Source organism: Rhododendron vialii, chromosome 8a (genome assembly GCF_030253575.1).
Source record: "Rhododendron vialii isolate Sample 1 chromosome 8a, ASM3025357v1".
Taxonomy (NCBI): domain Eukaryota; kingdom Viridiplantae; phylum Streptophyta; class Magnoliopsida; order Ericales; family Ericaceae; genus Rhododendron; species Rhododendron vialii.
In genome coordinates, this window is record NC_080564.1 from 27,508,746 (window position 1) to 27,528,968 (window position 20,223).

The window sequence follows — 20,223 nt, forward strand, 5'->3', positions numbered from 1 at the left end:
AGCCTATTAATATCATGTTTGTTTTACATGAGATATGATTGGATTGATAACAGTCTTAAAAAAATTAAATGCTCCAATTTTTAATCTGTTTGAATCAGTACGAAGATCTTATTTTTCTGATTATATTTTTCTAAAAAATCATAATTAATTTTGTCTTTCGGACTCTCATAATCAAGGTTCTACTTTACAGAAGTTCGAAATAAAGAGGAATAACAGAGGAGCAGAGACAAAGGGGAGGGAGGGGACTAGATTACCAATACCATCTCCACGAGAGTATTAGCATTACCTCCTATAATCCAACTTCCTCATCTCATTAAATTCACAATCCAGAAGCATTTGTGTTACCAAAACAAAGAATTAATAGGCCAAAAGGACTATTACTCACTACAAGAAAAATTCAATTGGGTGACGAATGAAAATCGTCACAAATTGCATGTTTTTCGTCACAAATAATATAGGTGACGGAAAAAAAGTTGTCGACTAAAGGTTGTCGAGGATTCCTACCTGGTGACGAAATCTATTTTTCGTCACCTATAGTGCCTTTTGATGACGAAATATTTCGTCACCAAAAAGTGAATAATTGGTGACGAAATTTTTTTCCTCACTTATTGTGCTTTTTGACGACGAAAAAATTCGTCACCGATGGGTCACATTGGTGACGAAATTTTTTGTCACTAATATAAGAAATTGGTGACGAAATTTTTCGTTGCGAAAGATGTTTTCATATGGGAAAAGAAATCCATCTTTCTCGCTCTTGCTGGGTTTCGAACCCGAGTCCCTTGAGTTTTTTGCGCAAGCTCCAACCAACTGCACTACACACACTTTTCAGTAAATATTTGAAATATCTAATATATAACACATATGTTTAACATGAAAATATATTTCGAATGTAATTTTGGACCTTTAAACATTAAAATTAGCAATTTTGATAAACATGAAAGTTGTAGGCAATTGAGTTATTGTTCGAACCTAATTTGAATTATCTCAATCGGAGATTTTAGTAAAGAGTTATGTCCGAAATACATTTAGTGACAAAGCGCAATTCATAAATTTCGTCACGAAAGGTACCCATTTGACAACGAAATATATTTTTTGTCGCTGAAAGCGTTAAAATGGTGACGAAATTATTTTTCGTCACCAAAGTTAAGCATTTGGTGACGAAAAAAATATTTCGTTACTAAATTGCTCACATTTGGCGACGAAATATATTTTTTGTCACCAAATGATTATCTTTGGCGACAAAAAATAATTTTGTCACCTTTTTTAAGCTTTCGGCGACGAAAAATGTATTTTATCGCCAAATGGGTACCTTTAGTGACGAAAATATTTTTTTCGTCGCTAAACAGGCATAATTGGTGACGAAATTATTTCGTCACGAAAGTTATCAAAATAGTGACGAATTTATTTTTTCGTCGCCAAATATACTCATTTAGTGACAAAATTAAATTTCGTCGCCACTTTTTCGTCACTAATTTTCATTTTTCTTGTAGTGACTGTAATTCATGGGTACAAGTAATTAATTAATGTTGAGAAATCGTCTATCCCTTTTAGTCGAAACACTTGGGAGGATGTAAAACAGGGAATGCAAAGCTATTTTGGGGTCCTGCTTTGTTTAGGAAAAATTAGCCATAAGGATAATAAAATAAAATAGTTTTCATTGAGGGGAGGATGGCATCAAAATATTTTTTAGCAGATGTTTTTTAATTTTTTGAGTTTTTTAGCCATAAAACCAAAACATGTTTAGTCATTTTTATAGGATTTTAGGGTACACTTTTTTATTATAGGGATTTAGTGGTTTTTTCACTTTTATAGGGTATCCTAAGGTTTTAGGCAATTTCATATACAGGGTACCCTAGAGTTTTAGGCTCTGTCATATGATATTCTAGGATTTTAGGCACTTTCATAGGTATATTTATCTTTATATATGTTGCAAAATGTGTTTGTCCTTTTCTTTTTTTTTTTGCTCGGCAAAAGAAATTTATTAATTTTTGAAAAATAGATACAAAGATTAAACGGACCAAGGGCACAACGACTAGCGCCACCCGAGACCCAAAGAAAAAATCAAGAAGGCAAGATGCCAACCAAAAGCAAAAACCCTATAAAGGTGTTTGTCCTTAAGCTGAGAAAATATAAATAGGAGTGATTTTTGGCTCTCTCTCTCTCACTTCACTTTAAGGGCCCAATTGGATGCGGTATGAGTTTTGGGTGTATTATTTATGAAGGGGGATAAGATAGTCAGGGATATTAATTAAGAATGGAGGATCCACATTGATCGATGTGACATTTATAGAGGGGGATTAAAAAATAGATGATTTGGATGATGTATTAGAAGGAATGGTGTATGATGTAAAAAATTGTCAAATGACTCTTTAGACCTTGTGCAGTTCTAAACTTTATTATGTCTTACATTAATTATATAATTGTAAAACTTAATCTATTTAATTATTTTTTGACAATTCAAAATTATAATAATTTAACTTCATTAACTAATTAAATAATTTAAACAAATTTGTAAAATATAAATTTCATTTTTTTTAAAGTAGGGGAACTTGTAATACACATGGTCATGCATGTGTTTTTGAAAATTGTTTGTGACCATTGGATTGCTTTTTATTATTCTACACCATTTATTTGGGTTGGTTTCAACTACACTTGATAGTTTTCCCATTTTTCCAACTTTGGGAAGATCGACTGCCTTTCACATTTTCCCAATTACATGTATATGGAGAGAGAGAGAGAGAGAGAGAGAGAGAAGAAGAAGAAGAAGAAGAAGAAGAAGAGGGGGAGGAGCGGCCCCCCGATTGTCTCTCTTCCGATCTGTACACAACCCATCCCCAATCTGGTAATCGTCTCTCTCTCCGATCGGTGGGTTGTCTTGTCTCTCTCTCCGATTTGTACACAACCCACCCCCAAGAACAGGTACATCTTTCTCTACGTATACATATATGCATTTTGTGTGTGTGTGTTTATGTGGTGATAATCTGTTGTTGTTGGTGTTGTTCTTGTTCTTCTTGTTTCTCTGTAGCAAATAGAGAGAGGGAGAGCCATTGGGGGAGGGGGATGAGGAGTGGTGTTTTTGTCAAAAATTAGACGTATATACTCGGATTAGCTATTGCTACCTGGGCGGGTAGGAATAATTTATGGTTGTGAACGGTGTATTAGCAAATACGGAGATTAGTTAATACAGGGGAAAAAATAGATGCCAAACAGTGTATTCATCTCTCATCCGGGTGTATTGTGTAATACACCCACCGTATGCACCATCCAATCGGGCCCTAACAGTCTGGAGGAGGGAAAGTATCTGGGTTTGTCGTACAGTGATTTTTTTTCCCGGGGGTGGTTTAAATGCGGTACGGTATTTTTCTGTTCATGATAAAGAGGAGAAAGTTGAAAAATCAAATTAGAAGATGGTCAGGGAGAGAGTCCTAAGGCCTCGTTCTTGGAAAGGAAATAAATATTTATTTTTTAAGAAGGTAATTTTAACCTCAAAAATTATGTATTTAAACATATAATTTTTTTTATCAATATAGATCTTGTTTGATAGATCTTATTGAGTTCTTTTATACGCTGGAAAAAAAATTGAAAAATTATTTTTTATTTATATTATTTTTGAGTTTGAAAATGTAAAATAAGTACTTACTTTTTAAGAAGGTGTTCTAGAACGGGACCTAAATCTAGCTGGAAAAGAGGTGCTTGGGAAATCTCGCCGGCGTTACTTACATTAATACCGGTTTGTGCGACGGCTTGTGTTAAAATTCCTTACGAGATTTTTGCAAAATACTTAACGCAATCATCGCATATATGCCGGATTTTTCTCGGGAGGAACCGATAAGCGAGGAAAATCCACTGGATGAGTTGGGATCGAATGGCATGAGGTGAAAGGAAAGGGTGGGTTTAGGCTTCCGAGACTTGGAAGCTTTCAACTTAGTATTTGAGCATGTACACAAATGATAGGAAAAATACCTAACGAAAAAGGTACAATTTCTACTCTCTAGAGTCTCTGCCTATTCGGGGGTGTTTGGGAGGCCCATTTTCCCATTTTTCGTTTCCCATTTTCCGATTTTGGGTGTTTGGCTGAGAATCACAAAATTCATTCCAAGAGAATGAGTTCTCTGTTTTGAAAGATAGAGAAGAGAAGTGAAAAAGAGGGGATTAGGAGCTTTTCCCATTTTTCGTTTCTCATTTTCAATCAGCCACCATACAGAAAGACCAATATAACCTCTCCATTCTTCGATAATACCCAAAATCCCCTCATCTTCTGCCACAATAACAAAGAGAGAGAGAGAGAGAGAGAGAGAGAGAGAGAGAGAATTGCAGAGGCTTGAACCGATTGAGAGAGAGAGAGAGAGAGAGAGAGAGAGAGAGAGAGAGAGAGAGAGAGAGAGTTGCAGAGGCTTGAACCGATTGAAAAATCTTCCCATTCTCCGTCACCTCTTCAAGTCCTCACCATAATTCTTTTTGTTGGCAAATTGTAGAGGAAATTGCAGAGAGGCTTGAACCGATTGCACACCACGATTTGGCAAATTCGTATGGAGGAATCCAAAGCTGTAATTCTGGCTAAGTTGGTGTGGAAAAAGGCAACTGGGTTTAGAAGACTTGAAGCCAGTGGGTATTGGCATCCCAGGACCAGTTTTGCCTCTATTGTTGTGGGTTAACGTCAGAGAGAGAGAGGGGGGGGGGGGGGGGAGGGCTGGTGTTGTTTGTGTGATGATGGAAGAAAGGAAGCAGAGGGCAAGAGTTGAAAAGTGGGAGGCAGAGGATCTCTCCATTTTCTCATCATCAGAATACAAAAGGGTGGGTGTTGGTTCCCAAAATAAAATAAAAAAAGGTGGGTGTTTGCCAATTTGTTAGGTTAACTGGTAAATGAGCCATAATAGTTCTAGGGGTAACATGGTAAAAATTCAACCCATAATTTATTTTTATTACATATCTCTCAAATACTACTCATGTTGCAAAATGCATTATGCACCTATCATCCAAACACTTTACTAGATTCAAAATACATTCTGACCATAATTCACAAAAGTCAAAAAACCAAAAAACTGAAAATGAAAAGCCAAAAAGTAAGCTGCCAAACCTTTTGCTCCCACCCTATACCAATCTCTCTATAATTTTCTTTCTATCCATCAAATGTAATAAAATATTACAAAGTATATTTATATATATTAGATCCAGAAAGTATATATGAGAGAGGGAGAGGGAGAGGGAGGAGTGAGAAATGAATATTACAATATTTTATTAGATACTTCGTGAAAAGTTCCTAGGTAAAAATAGAGAGTCAATACTTAAAAATGTAAAATACTTACTTTTTTACTTAATCCGGTGCAAGTGACTTTTTAGGTTTTTGCTCTCTACAATAGCTAATATTCTCTTTTAAAGAGACTGGCGTACATGCTCTTAGCCATGTTAGCAAAACAATATTTGGGGAGACCCGTGGTTAGATGATACAGTTTACCCAAAAATATGCCTAAACCGCGAGACAGTTAAGTTCACAATGTTTTTGACTTAATTGATATAGAATATAGATCGAATGGAATGGAAGGAAACATTGATCAGAGGTATTTTTTCTCTCCCCGTGAAACAGCTGAGCAGATTATGAGTCTACCTTTGGTGGGGGCAACCGGGACTGTTTCAGTCAAGTCTGCTTATCTCATTGCAAAGGAGATGGTACAGATGCATCGGAACAAGTCAAAAACTAGGGGGCAAACTAGCGGTGGAGGGCATGGTGAGGGTAAATGGCAGAGAATATGGACTAGGTAGGGGAGTTGGCAATTACTTCTCAACTAGCTAGGGGAGTTATGGGCCAACTGGTTTCGGGGGTTTTGGAAAGGGCAGAGCAAAAATGGACTATATTGGGTATGTTGGTGACAGTCTGTTGGCACATTTGGAAGGCTAGCTAGAAATTATAGAAAAGCAAGAACCAGAGAGAGATGAGAGAAGAGAGAGAATCAAATGTGTTTCATTCTTTCAACTTGATTACAAAAATTAGGCCAGACGTGGCTTTATACAACCTGATTAGCACTAATCATAACCAAACCACTAACTAGAGTTTAACAAAAACTAACTCAGTTTAACCAAAAACCCCAACTGTCTTCCACTTGATTGCTGACATGGCAACTTAACCGGCCTCCTTAGTGGCTCTTGCTTACAGAAATGCGTGCATGGGTATTCAAGAAGGAGTGGACGGAGGAAACACGGATTAATTGCTGCCATGGCTGTTGAAGAAGCTAATGAGTAGTACGATCAAGCAATTCAGCATGCATACAAGGGGTTTAGATAACTAGAGTTAACAGAACTGATTCGATATTGACCAACTTAAACTTCAAACAACCTAATCAAAGTGACGCAACGAAATTCACGAAGAGATTAGTTGCGTATTAATCAAACGAATGATAGATACTAGTAACCACGAGCAGTTCTTGAATTTTCCAGAGAAAAAGACAAAGTTTGAATATTATTGATAAAAAGTTTTATTAATTGAATAGATTACAACCCTTATTTATACTAGTAGAGAAATCCTATCTTAGGTAGGAGGAATCTAGTAAAGCCAATTTCTTGCTAGTCAAGAAATTATAAAGAAGAAAATAAAATAAAATAAAAGACTTATAAAATCTTAAAAGGAAAGAAAACAAATTTCCTAGAAGAAATCCGAAATCATACCAAAATAAGAAGATTAAAAACATGCAAAACAAGTAGCACAAATAAAATTTCCTAATAATATAATTTCAAAAATAAAATTTTAGTTCTAAATAAGATTTTAGATTCTTATTTTTATAATTCTGAAATCATAAAAATAAGAATAAAATCTTTCAGAATCTTGTCCTACATCACAAAGTTACTCGGGATGATATAAGCGAAACTAATCTCAGGCTCCGTTCTAGAACAGGAAAAAAAACCCTTATTTTTTAAGAAAGCAATTTCAAGTTCAAAAATTATAGACTTATTGAAATCTAAAAATATGTAATATGGATCATATTTAAAAGATCTCATTGAGATCTTTTATACAATGCAAAAAAAATTGATAAATTATTTTTCATTTACATTATTTTTGAGTTTGAAAATGTGAAATAAGCTACTTATTTTTTAATAAGATTTCTAGAACGGGCCTCATAAGTTCAAACCTCAAAAAAAAAAAAACCAAAACTGTCACTGCCCACCCGAACCCTTCCGTTCCCAGCAAGCATCTTTTGCTAGTCTGCAACATGCCAAACTTGTTACGTACAATCATAATTGGTTAGTACTATTACTAGTCAATCCTACTTTCACCACCTCCAAAGAAAGAACTGATACATCAGTACACACCAATTATCATAAACAGTACACACCAATTATACTTCCTACAACAATAAACACCAATAATTTTAGCTCAGTTCTGCTAGTATATGCCACGACGTTTCGTATGGATCCTTTTTTCTTTAACCACTTTTCACAAGTTGGCAACTAACTAGGTCTAGCTCAATTTCGAGATTCAAAAAATAGTTTGGAGAAAAGAACTCAATTGGATCTAGCTCAGTTGACTATTCTTGTACACTCCTACTTAGGAGATCAAGGGTCGAATATTGCCGAAGGTAAGAATCGATAATTTCTCCCCTTAGAGCGGCTCTTTCTTTTTGTTTCTTCCTGTGATAGATTTATTTCTTCTGTTGATTGAGTTGTTGGGCTTGATTGTTTCGCAAACTCTCATTCAATTGATCTTGTGTCCCGTTTGTATTTTGTAGCTAGTGATGTAAATTAATCATCTCTCCTATCGATTGACCCAAAAAAACATTCGACAAAGGCATAAGCAACATTAAGGGGGTGTTTCCAGCATGGAATAAGTTTAGGAAAAGATGTTGTTACTGACAAATTGTTAGTTATTTTCTATTGACTGATAAGTTATTAATTAGTGTAAACAATAGGCTAAATAAGTTGTTGATTATGAGTTGATTAATTAGTGTAAATAAGTTGTTGATTAGTGTGAACAAGATACTAAAATGTCAAAACTTGTTGATTAATATGAATAAATATAGTAAAATGGCATAAATTGTCGCCAAAAAATCTTAGTGAAAATGCCCCCTAAGTTGCTAGATTCTCTCCTTAAAATAGACTGCTTCTTCATTGAATCAGGGAATAAAGAAAGCTTATTCCCCAAACAAAAATGATACTCATACAACAACTCCCACACAAGAGCTCACATAACTGCTGATGTCATGATGACGTCAATTCAAAATGACATCATTTTGCTATAAAAAAAAAAACAAGTCCTCGAATAGTCAGTACACGTATGCGCCCCTTAATTTATCATATGCGTCCCTTAATTTATCATTGCTAAGTCTATTTATTTTATTATTTGGTGTTTTAATGCTTGATTTTTTTGTATTGTAGGAATTTTGAAGCATATATTGAAATACATTCGAGGTTATGGCTAGAGGTACAAAAATTGGGCCTTACAAATTGTTCCAACCGTGCACGTGATTATGAAGGGTGGCAAAAGAATAGAAGTCAGTACACGTTTGTATGGTGGACCAAAAGTCTACTATAATTAATTGCATTTTAAATTGAGTAAAAGAAATAGGCCTGGCCCATGACTTGGACGGCAGTAAAAGAATAGGGTTTGATTATTATAAAACAAAGGAGCAGCAGCTTTGAAAAGGGAGATTTTGTTTTTCCAGAGACGATTTTTTTGAATTCCCACGTACGCAGAGGGCGAGAAAGAAAAAAAAGGGCTGCGCTTTTAGCAGACTGATTTCCAAGAATGGACGCACGACTTTTGGCTTTTCGACAGCACTTTCTACAGGAGGGCTGCGAACGAAGAATAGGACTGCCGTTCTATGGTTCGATTTTAATTATAGCAGCTTTTAGACGTTCTTATTTTCAGAGTCTTTTTCTTTCAAGTATTTTTATGCTTTGTTCAATTACTTATATTTTAGTAACTAGTTTTAATTTCCGTTCTTTATAACAGTTATTCGTTGGAATTTATTTGGTTGATCCTTATTTAACTTAGATCTTTTATTTATTTTTCATCTCGCATATTAAAAAGCATGATTAAAATTAGGGTTTTTTCTATTTCTTGCATAATGATTAGTGAGTAGTCGTCTGGGTAGGGTCGCAGGGTGATTAGCACACCGTGGCTGGTTCGGATGCGTTCTGCTCCTCTTTTGAAATAAAAAATGTAAGGAAAATAATTTTAGATTGGTAAAATACTTCCCGTGGACGAACCCGGGCATTGTCGGAGCCCATGTGAACGGGGGAATGGGGGTCCAAAACCCATTCTTCGTTGTGCATGGGTATACGGCGACCATAGGGTCTCGCATCTTGCGGGGTATCTTTTTCAATCTAAAATTAAACGTTTTTAAGAACTCCAACAGAGCAGGTTAATCCGGACCAGTTACAAGTGCTATGAATCCTACGACCATACCTCCTTTTAATTATTTGAAAAGTTCAATCAATTTCTAGGTTTTAGTTAATCTCAATCAATCGTCAAGGGGTGGCTACCTAAGAGCCCGTTTAAATTATAACAACCCGAGTTTTTAGTCAGCACACATCACCGTCTTTGTGGATTCGACTCCGGACTTACCGGATATTATGCTGCGTCGATCTGCGCCCTACGCTTGGGGCAACCCATTAATTTAGGACTAGAAAATCGGTCAAGCAATTATTAGTGATGAGAGCACCCATTTTCTCAATAAACACTTCGCCGCCCTGGTGCGAAAGTATTCTATCACTCATTAGGTGGCAACACCTTATCACCCTCAGACTAGTGGGCAGGTTGAAGTGTCAAATAGGGAGATTAAACGCATACTTGAAAAGACGGTTAGGTCCGATCGAAAAGATTGGTCTTTAAGGCTCGATGATGCTTTATAGGCCTACCGTACAGCTTATAAGACCCCTATTGGCATGTCTCCTTACCGGTTAGTTTTTGATAAGGCATGTCAATTGCCCGTTGAGTTGGAGCATAGAGCTATATGGGCCATTAAGAAGTTTAACTTCGATATGGCCACTGCAGGATTACATCGTAAGCTCCAGCTTGCTGAACTGGAAGAGTTGCGAAATGAAGCATATGATAGTGCACGAATTTATAAGGACAGGACTAAGGCATTTCATGATAAACACATTGTTAGAAAGTCCTTTGAAGTTGGTCAAAAAGTGTGGCTCTTTAATTCTAGACTTAAACTTTTCCCGGGTAAGCTAAGGTCACGGTGGGATGGTCCATATGTTGTCATTCGTGTTTTCCCCCACGGAGCTGTAGAGATTAAGGATTCACGTGTTGGTAATGTTTTCAAGATCAATGGCCAATTGCTTAAACCTTACGTGCAAGGAATTGGTGATGGCGTGGTGGATGGTGCCACAGTGGAGTCCATTACTTTGATGGACCCAATTTATATAGATTAGTGCTTTCATTGGAAGTCTAGGAGACTTAAAATCCATGGAGTTTATGATACCTCCAGTGTTTGCCGTGCTCGAACGGTTTCCAACGGTCTGGTATAGTCACTTTGTCAAAGCTACGTATGTAGTACTTGGGAGGTTGGGTCTGGTGGCAGGCGCATAGTTAGCAGCGAGAAATCTGTCTGAACCATCCGACTTTAGTGTCCAGCTTGGCGGAGATTGCTTCATAAGCCGAGTGGTGGGTAAGGAATCTGGCAGCCCCAGAGGGAGTGACAGCCTATTAGATGATGGCACCACTTCTCAAGATATCGTTGAATCCTATGCATATTGCTCTTCCAACAAGTAAGGAACCACAGTCTTTGGCAAGGGAAAAAAGTAGTACCCGTGTCTTTCGCGTGAAGAAAGTGGATGGATTTTTATTTTATTTGTACTTCTTGCCTTTATTTATGTTCTTTAGTTATTTTTCTTGTATATATTTTGTTATTTTAGAGGCTAACATTTTGTAGGTTGTTCGATCCAAGTTGGGGGGTCTCCCTCTTGCTATAATAGTCTGCTATGTTTCTCCTTTTCGAGGTGATACATTTCCTCTCTTTTATTTTTATACTTTCAATGAGGGCATCGAATGGTTCAAGTTGGGGGGAGGGACTACTTTATAGTTTGCTCTTAAAAATCCAAAAAAAATAAAAATAAAAATAAAAATTTTGAAAAATTAAAAATAGTGGGACCCATTTGCATGCGGTTTGAACCAGTTGTGATTATTTGTTGGAAAACTAAGTTGAGGTGTGTTGTCTACCGTAATGATATCTGTTTTTGGCATGGTAGTTCTACTTGCTAGCTTGTCTTAAGACGTTGATTATGGCATTTTGGTTTAGCACTCTTGCACTTCACGTATGCTTGGGCTTTGATCACTAGTGAGTTGTGAATTGACTGTTCTTGATGACTAGATTAGTGGAGACTTATGCCCTAGTGAGCTTTCGTGCCTTATCTTTTTGTTGGAGTGGTGTCAAGTAAACTCTTAGTTTGTCATAGAAAGAGTCAACTTATTGAGGTCTTATTATTCTTGATTGCTGAGTGTTGGAATTTGAACGCATAATACTATCTCTCGATTTTGGTTAGTCATGTGGATGTTACACCCCTGGGAGAGGATTATAGGCATTTTGTTGATGCTTGAGCCAGTTCGTTCCTTTGTGTTCACATTTATCCTTTGCGAGCCACTTTGAGCCTTGTATATTTAGCCTTTTCTTGGTTAGCTCCACCTTCCATATTGTGTTTGGAGAACGGCAAAATGTGTAATTTTTGGATAGATTGAGAAATTTTGTGCTTGAATTGGTAATACCCCTTTAAAAAAAAAAAGAACCACAAAACACACAAAAAAAAAAAAGAAAAAAAAAAGAATGAAAGGGGCACCAATATGTTTGAAAAGGAGAAATCATGCTTTATGATTGGAAAATGTTGAAAGGTTAGAAGGAAAGATAAGATAGAGTTGAAAAAGTAAAAAAATTGGGCTCACATTGTTAAATTAGCCCTAAGTTGTTTGCCTATTCTCGGACATGTGATATTTTACCCTAACCTTGAACTATTTTTCCTTACCCTGCATTACAACCGAAATTAAAGTCCTATTTGATCCTAGGGGTGATGGAAAGTGGATTGATAGATGAGAGAGAGAGTTCCAATGCTTGGTGTTCCATTCATGAGATCGTGTGTTCACCATATAAAGCGTTCTTTTCGTGTCATAGTGTGCGAGTGCTTTGCTTCCATTTGTATTACTTCTATCCACACACTTGAGAGTTCATACTATGCACCTTGTTTCGAGTGTTTTTCTTTGTGAGTGCATGACATGGTAAGAATTGAAGTCGAGACTCGGTCCGAAAAGAGCGGTTAGTCATTACATACTTGTGGTTGAAGCCCAAATCACACACACGCTAAGCCTAGGTGCCGTGGTTTATTTTTGGACTTGATAGCATTTGGAACTATTTGCTGCCTTCTTATATCTTTGTGGTAGCTGCATTCTTTGCTCGATAGATCAATGAATTGCATGGCAATTTGCGGATTCCATGTGGAAGGGTTCCCTGTGTTTTATGGGTAATCACTGCTGAAAACCTTCACGAGACTTCACTCGTCCTACCAGGGCCGCCTGGGGGTTTAAAAGAACTATCGTTTTCTTTAGTTGCATTTTGTTTTCTTTGCTCGAGACTAGCAAAGTGTAAGTTAGGGGGTGTGATAGGCGCGTAAATGTTCACATAAACGCCCCTTAATTTATCCTCGCCAAGTCCATTTATATTATTACTTGAAATTTTATGCTTTTACTTTTGTGTTTTAGGTGTTTGGAGGCTTACCATTCTAATGGACTTTATTATTGTAAAATTGGGTCAACCGGTCATCTCCATAGGGGTGATATATGGCAGACCAGGCCAGCACGTGGAATTGGGCTTGCAATCATGTGTAAGTTGGCTGGACTAAAAAAAAACCAAGAAAAAGAATTCCACCAAGCCAATTCTCGGCAACTAGGATGGCCCACAACCTTAAGGAAAAAGAAAGAAAATAGGGTTGTCCCTTGGCAGCTTATAAAAGGATCATCACCTGCACTCAGAAGGGAACTTTTTGGACGCATCAGTGGAGAAAAAGAAAGAAAGGCTGCCGCTTCGAAGAAAAAGCCGAGAACCGAGAATGGTGCAAAAACCATCTCTGGCGTTGGTTTACATGAGTGAACAGCAACAAAGAACTTTGATGTTCTCCTCTTCGATGTCCTGCTAAACTCGTTTTTAGGGTATAGATAAAACTCGATCTCTGAGTAATAATGTTTATAGTTTGATTTAGTATTTTATTATTTTAATCGTGGTTGTATGACTTGAGGATTTATTTGCGGTATTAATTTTCTCTATCAAATCTTGTGTATGATTTTCTAGATTTTCATGCACGTTCATACAACAGTTCTTTATTCTTTTGTGATAGCTGAGTAAGATTGGTTATATTCCGTAAGACGCGCCGTGCTATTAGACGATCCGTGCCATAGAGACGGATCGTACTAGTAAGACGGTTCGTGCTAGGCGGCGATACTCCATGCTATTTGGTAATTCATAAATATCTTTAGGCGATATCGTGAGGGCCCGCGAACCCTAACGACATCCGGATTGATTCGAATAATTAACCTTTATCATCGTATAAATATTGTTACAACGGGTCGAGTGGATTCGAAACCCTAGATCTTTTCTCTCATAAACTTTCATTATTTCTTAATTGTTTTAATTTAATTTAGCTTTTAATATTTTCAAAATCCAACAATCAAATCCTTTTTCCGAATTAAGTTAGAAATTAGTTAGAACAATTGCAATTTAGCCTTCGTAATCCCTGAAGACGATACTCGGAGTACTTACCGCTATCTTTTAGATAGTAGTAATTATTCTGTTTTATTAATTATTTTTAATACGGAAACGACTCGATCAAAGTCACTAGATAGTTTGTTCGTTTGTCAATTCAAAATTTCAGAATTAATCGATATGCAAGTAAGCTAACCGAACTTCCGATCATTAGAAGAAAAAAGTTTGAACTCTTGAAAAGTTAGTACAGTTGGTAAGTCTTTTCTGGATTGGAGGGCCATGGCTTTTGAATAAAGAGGAGACTCCAATAAGGGCCCGTTCCAGAACCGGAATAAGAATTTATTTTTTGTCTAATAATAAGGTGTGTTTCACAAAAGGATGAATAAATACTTATTTTTTAAAAAAGTAATTTCAAGCTCAAAAATCATGTGCTTACGCAAATAATTTTCTTATCACTATGGATCTTATTTGATAGATCTCATTGAGATCTTTAATACGGTGCAAAAAAATTTGAAAAATTATTTTTTATTTACATCATTTTTGAGTTTAAAAATGTAAAAATAAGCTGCTTATTTTGATTTTGTGAAACAAAGCTCCAAAATAAATACTTATAAAATAAAAAAATTTCTGGAACCGGCTCTAAGTCAAACAAAAACCACTCTTTGTGGGTGTGTGTGGTGTGAATAGTAGTCTTTGAATAAAGTGCATTGATAACAGAAATAGCAGGGCAACTGCTCTCTGTGCATTAGAGCATCTCCAATCCATCTCTATTTCTCCAAAATAGAGGATGGATGTGACACATCGAGGGGAGATTTTATAATTTATTCTCCTTTTTTTTCACTTTTTGTAATTTTTGGGAGAATTTTTGAGGGACCCACCGTCCTTTTTAGAGTTTGATCCTCTAAAAATAAATTTGGTCCTCTAAAAATGGAGGATCAAAAGTAAATTTGGAGTACAAAATTTCTCCAAAACTCTAAAAAGGACGATGGGTCCCTCAAAGATTCTCCCAAAAAGTACAAAAAGTGAAGAAAAAATGGAATAAATTACAAAATCTTCTCTCAATGTGTTACATCCATCATCTATTTTGGATGGATTGGAGATGCTCTTGGACTTTTGTGGTGTACGAAAATCACAGACTTGGCGTGCAACTGAAAGGTTCAACTATAGAGGGTCCCACCCCGCCCCCCGTCAGTGGAAACATAGTCCACTATTTCTCTGCCATGGCAATTTGGTTTGGTAAAATTAAACTCACTTGAAACCCGGTCCGACGGTTGGTCGAATGAGAGCGTGATAATGACTGCATGTCCTACTTTCTCAGGTTTGTATGTTAGATTTTCATTGTTGACAAAGAACCTTTTGATCAGACTATCGGATATTTGCCTAATCGTTATTTGTAAAGTTATTAAATTAGTCGAAGTGCACGTAAATTAACTCGGACATTTAAATTTAAAAAAAACCTTGGCCCTCAGTAGGTAAGTCCTCTCTTCCAACAAAATTGCAGGCCAAATTTGAAACGTGTGGGGTAGTTACAGGACGGCGGGTTGGTTCCTTAACCGTAACTGAATACATTAAACTAGTAGCCATAGTGACTTTACCAACCAAAATGGATAAGCATCATCCACACTAGCCTAAAATTTTTTAACATCAAATCAGAACTGAAATATTGCTTTTGCTAATTTACTTAGCCATTTCTTTAGATGGACATTGCACCACCGGACTCTTTAGCTAACTGTCTAACATAATATCATCAAAATAAATTTAATTTCTTATGACAACCAGGTGTACGATCAACTTATACGCACCTCGACTAATTCTAGAGACCAATCCTCAGCCCACTTGGGGGCAAGTTTTGGAATGGTCATATTTTTTTTTTAATGATCATACTCCAACGACAACAATGATCATATGGTGTAGGATATCGTATTTTTAAATCTAATCGAAACTTAAATTTAAGAGAAGTGCTACAATACACACTCCTTATTTAGGTGTGTATCATATGCACCATCTTTGATTACCATTAAATGCTTGAAAAATGATCTGGACCCTTTAAAATGTTACGATAGGTTACTAACAAAAAACCTATTACCAGTGCAACAAGTAAACCCTGTGAATTAATAGTTGGGCCATAAGTTTGGGCTGAAAGAAAAATTAGGCCCAATTTTATTTTTGATAATTAATTTATGTTAAAAATAATAATTTTATTTTTTAAAAACTTTGAAGCTAAAATTATTTCAAGTGAAAATAATTCACTTCTTTAAAATAGGTTTCCAATAATTACTAAAGGTAAAAGATACTATCATTATCATAATTTAATAAAAAGTCAAGTTAAGGCATTTTTTATAGGATTTTTAAAGTGTTTCATATTTGTAGCCAATTTTTTTTTAATTTTTTAAAAATATTATGATGTTTAATATTTTGTCACAATATCTTTAATTGCATAGTGAACTTTCACATAAATGGTCCAACTAAAAGGAATAGTGAAGTCAATCATCTGTATTAATAAGTAGAAAACACTAACAAAAAAAGTTAATGGGTGATCAAGAGAGTGATGGTGACGAGATAAATTTACCAATACATTTTAGGTTATGTGTAAAAGATAACAATATTTAGGACGTGCTATTTATTTTTTGGTCAATAGACGTACTACTAGTGTTTTGTGAATTAGTGCAAGCATCCGAATTACAAATAACTAATACTCGTATTTGATAATGTAATCGATTACAAGTGTTATCAATACCAATCAATTACGTAATTGAAACCGCAAAGAAATATAATCTATCATGTAATCAATTATTTGTATTATTTAGAAAAATTGATTTTTAAATCTATTGCAATGTTTTTTTTAAAACTTATTTCGCAATTGATTGGAGGACTTACTGAGGCCCATCAATTAGCAAATCAATTGAGTAATCGACTTCACATTGTTACCCAATCGTACTCAATCCAATTACAAAATCGATTATATTGTCTAATCGATTACATAATAGAATTGATTACATATTTGATTATGATGTCTATTCGAATTTGTAATCAATTGCAAAATCAATTACTATATATTTGATTATAATGTCTAATCAATTGAAAAATTAATTATAAAGTCTAATCGATTATGGAATTGAACATTCACATAATAGATTACATATTTGATTAACTACCGTTTAAAAAATAATAATTAAGTAATCAATTGCATAATTGATTATAGAAAAGTTATGAAATGGACTAAAATGTTGTGATTCCATAGTGAAAATGTTACGAGTTTTTTTTATAAAGTTATGAAATACACCAAAATGTTATGATTCTAAAAATGTTATAAATCTGTTGCTAAAAAGTTACGATTCATTCGTAAAAGTTACGATATGCACTAAAAGGTTGTGATTTGTAAGAAAAATGTTATGAATCAAAAGTTATGAATTTTTGGTATAAAAGTTATGATAGACCTAAAATGTTATGAATGACCGGTTCCGCAGGTAATTTTTTATGAGGTGGCACAATATGGACCATACAATAGGTGCATATGATATGCACCTTAAAAGGGTGTGTAATGAAGATTTTGGCTTTAAATTTTACTATGTTTGTTTTAAGTTTCATGAGTGGTTGTAGAAATTGTAATTGTTTCTAGTAGTTGTAGCATATATATCACAATAATTTCCTTAATTATCTGATAGTCAAATTTTATTAATTAATAGCAAAGTAAACTAAAAGAGGGTAAAATAATGGATACTTGATGAACAACTAACGCGCCGAGCAAAAGTCGAAAAGGGGGCGCACAAACTTGCTAGAACATTGCCCAAACGGTTCATATTCTAAAATATGAGACGTTCTAGTGAGTTTAGAGCAGCCTCCTTTTTGGACTTTTGCTCAGCATTTCAACCAAAATGATATATGGCGATTCCAGTGATGATGCTCTTAGCCGATTTTTATGATGAAATAAATTGTTTGGCAATTTAATCTACAAGTTTACGTTAGTAAGTGGATAAATCTATTATTCCAACGTTTATTGCTTTCCCTCAACGCATGGAGAATATCACTATCAAGTCGCTCTTAGCTGATACATACAGTTAACGAAAGGGTACGCTGATATTATCATAAAATGTCAACCCTCTCGCGTCATCGCAATCTTGTTAAAATTGGAAGTTTTCTGAATTTAATAGCCTCAAGTTTAAATAAGAGGAGAGATCTAATACCATGATCAGTCTTACTCCTAACATATCCTAAAGTATAGCATCAAGTTTGACCTTGCTCCTGCCTTGTTATACTTTAGTACTATTCGTACACTTGCAAGTACATTAAAAAATTTCACAAACACTTTCTCGTCAAGACTCAAATCTAAAGGATCCGATCTGTTCTCTTTGTGGATTGGCAGAGGAAACACCTTCTCATATGCTACTTAACTGTGCTAGAGCATTAAAAGTTTGGGTGTTGTCTCCTTTCCAACTACGACTTGAGCTAATGGGCAGTGCACAAATAAGGGACATATGGAAAAGGGTAGGGAGTATGACCTCTGGTGAAACGAGACGGGAAGCTATGGGCTTGGTTGCAGTTATTGGTTGGCATATTTGGACAACCAGGAATCACTGGGTTTTTAAGAATGATTGGAAGCTGGAAACGAAGATTTTAAAAGAGGTGGTAGCGGAGTTTAATCTATTTCTGCAGGCTAGGGAGAGTGGACATCAGAGGTCGCAAAGGGATGTTTCGATAAACAGGTGTCTTTGGAAACCACCGGAACCTGGCTTCTTGAAGATTAATGTGGATGGGGCCTTTGCCGTTGGGACGCATAAAAGAGGCGTGGGGGTGGTGGTTCGTGATCATGAAGGAAGGATGTTGGGTGCTATGGCTGTGCCAATTCCAAACAGATCACCAGCGGAAATTGTGGAAGCCGAGGGATTTTGGATGGCTTTGGACTGCTCTATTTTCTTGACTGGAAGATCCTATGTGGTGGAGGATGATGCACAAGCAGTGGTCAATATGTTGCAAAGCAAGAGTCAGATTAAAGCATGCCTGGAAGTTATTGTTAGGGATACGATATCATTTATTTGTCGTTTTCCATCTTGTTCTTTTCAATTTGTTCCTTGTAATGGTAATAGAGTGGCTAATGCTATAGCCAAATATGTCTCATCTTTAGACTCTCCGTTAACTTGGCAACAGAATTTTCTGAGTTGGGTTCATAGGGAAGCTACTTTTGATGTTTCATCTTTGCATTAATAAAAATACCATTATCGATTGTCAAAAAAAAAAAAGCAATATACCGGGGGTGTAAGTGTTTAAAAAAAACAGTTTAGTTGGTGTCTTTGCTCGCACAAAGTACATGAGGTGAAGCTGATTGTGACTCGATCGTGAGATAAAGTGACATGTTAAAATATGTGATCACCTTATTAAGGATGTAGATGATAGGGAGTTACTCCATTTGTCTAAAAGAAGGTTTTTTTTTTTTTCTCATATGGGGGATGGCGTATCCTTTTAGGTCTCGTGATTATTTTTTATTTTGTTTAGTTGGCTCTTTGGCTTTTCGTCTGATTGATGCTGGAGGTTTTTATATAGGGTCTGAGGCTCGTTCTGGTGTCTGGATGTTTTAGGTTGGGTTTTGTGGGTGTTTTGGTGTTCAGTTGGCATCTTGCTTTCTTTTAGGTCTTAGGTGGCTTTTTGCCAATGTGTCATTGATGTTTTAATCTTTGTAATTCTTTATAAAGATTTAATAAGTTCTTTTTGTTTAGAAAAAAAAATTATTTAGAAATAAGAAGCATATATCAAAAACCCTCCTAAAAATAAAATTATCCAATGACCATAGTTTTGATCAAGAAACCAATATAGTCAGGACTAACAGATTGAGCAATCAAAGCTGAAAATCCTAGTATATATCACCAAACTATTTCTTCTTGTTTCCAAAGTTACGGTGCTCGACTAGATTCAGGGATAAATCCAAGAATGCGACGCCCTATAATCTCTCTTTAAATCCGTTGTGTAAATATCAAGTTGTAAGTGTACGAATCGTAATAAAGGTAAATATCAAGTTGCAAATGTACAATCGTACTAAATGAAGTACACTGTCATCATAGATTAAATGAAGTACTCACTTGCAATTTTTTGGATTAAAAAAAATAAAAGTACTTCTTTGCATACTGTTTTAAATATATGTACTAAATTAAACGACTAATTGATATCGTTAATACGGTGTAGAGAAATTAGAAAATTTATACACGAAAATACCTTATTTATCTTAATATTATACGTCTTACGACAGGTCTGATGATAGGATCTAATCTAATCTTGACATCAACGTTAGTAATTGTTTGGTACTGCTTAAAGGGAGGCTTGAAGCTCTGTTCAACAAGATGGGACATAATTACTTCTCAAAACTCCATACACACATAAAAACAGAAAATGTTTAATTGAGCCCTAATTCTTTCACGATATCCCTGGTAGCGGATGGCATATGATTGTTCTTAATCTAGGTGCCAATGTAACTGAGATGTAGGTCTTTGGTTGTGATGTCGTTTTCTTTTAGGCTCCGTTTGTTTCGATGCAAAATGTTTTATAATGTAAA

At 35.6% G+C, this 20,223-nt stretch overlaps 1 protein-coding gene across 1 annotated transcript; it reads left to right on the top strand.

The window, feature by feature from the left end:
• Positions 1–18,131: 18,131 nt before the first annotated feature.
• On the top strand, positions 18,132–18,884 carry LOC131298719 (uncharacterized). Its single transcript, XM_058324196.1, has one exon. It carries the CDS (start codon positions 18,132–18,134, stop codon positions 18,882–18,884), a length of 753 nt encoding a protein of 250 aa, XP_058180179.1.
• Positions 18,885–20,223: the final 1,339 nt, after the last annotated feature.

Excerpts from the sequence above, each read along its gene's own strand:
- LOC131298719 (XM_058324196.1), top strand. The coding sequence starts at position 18,132 with ATGGGCAGTGCACAAATAAGGGACATATGGAAAAGGGTAGGGAGTATG.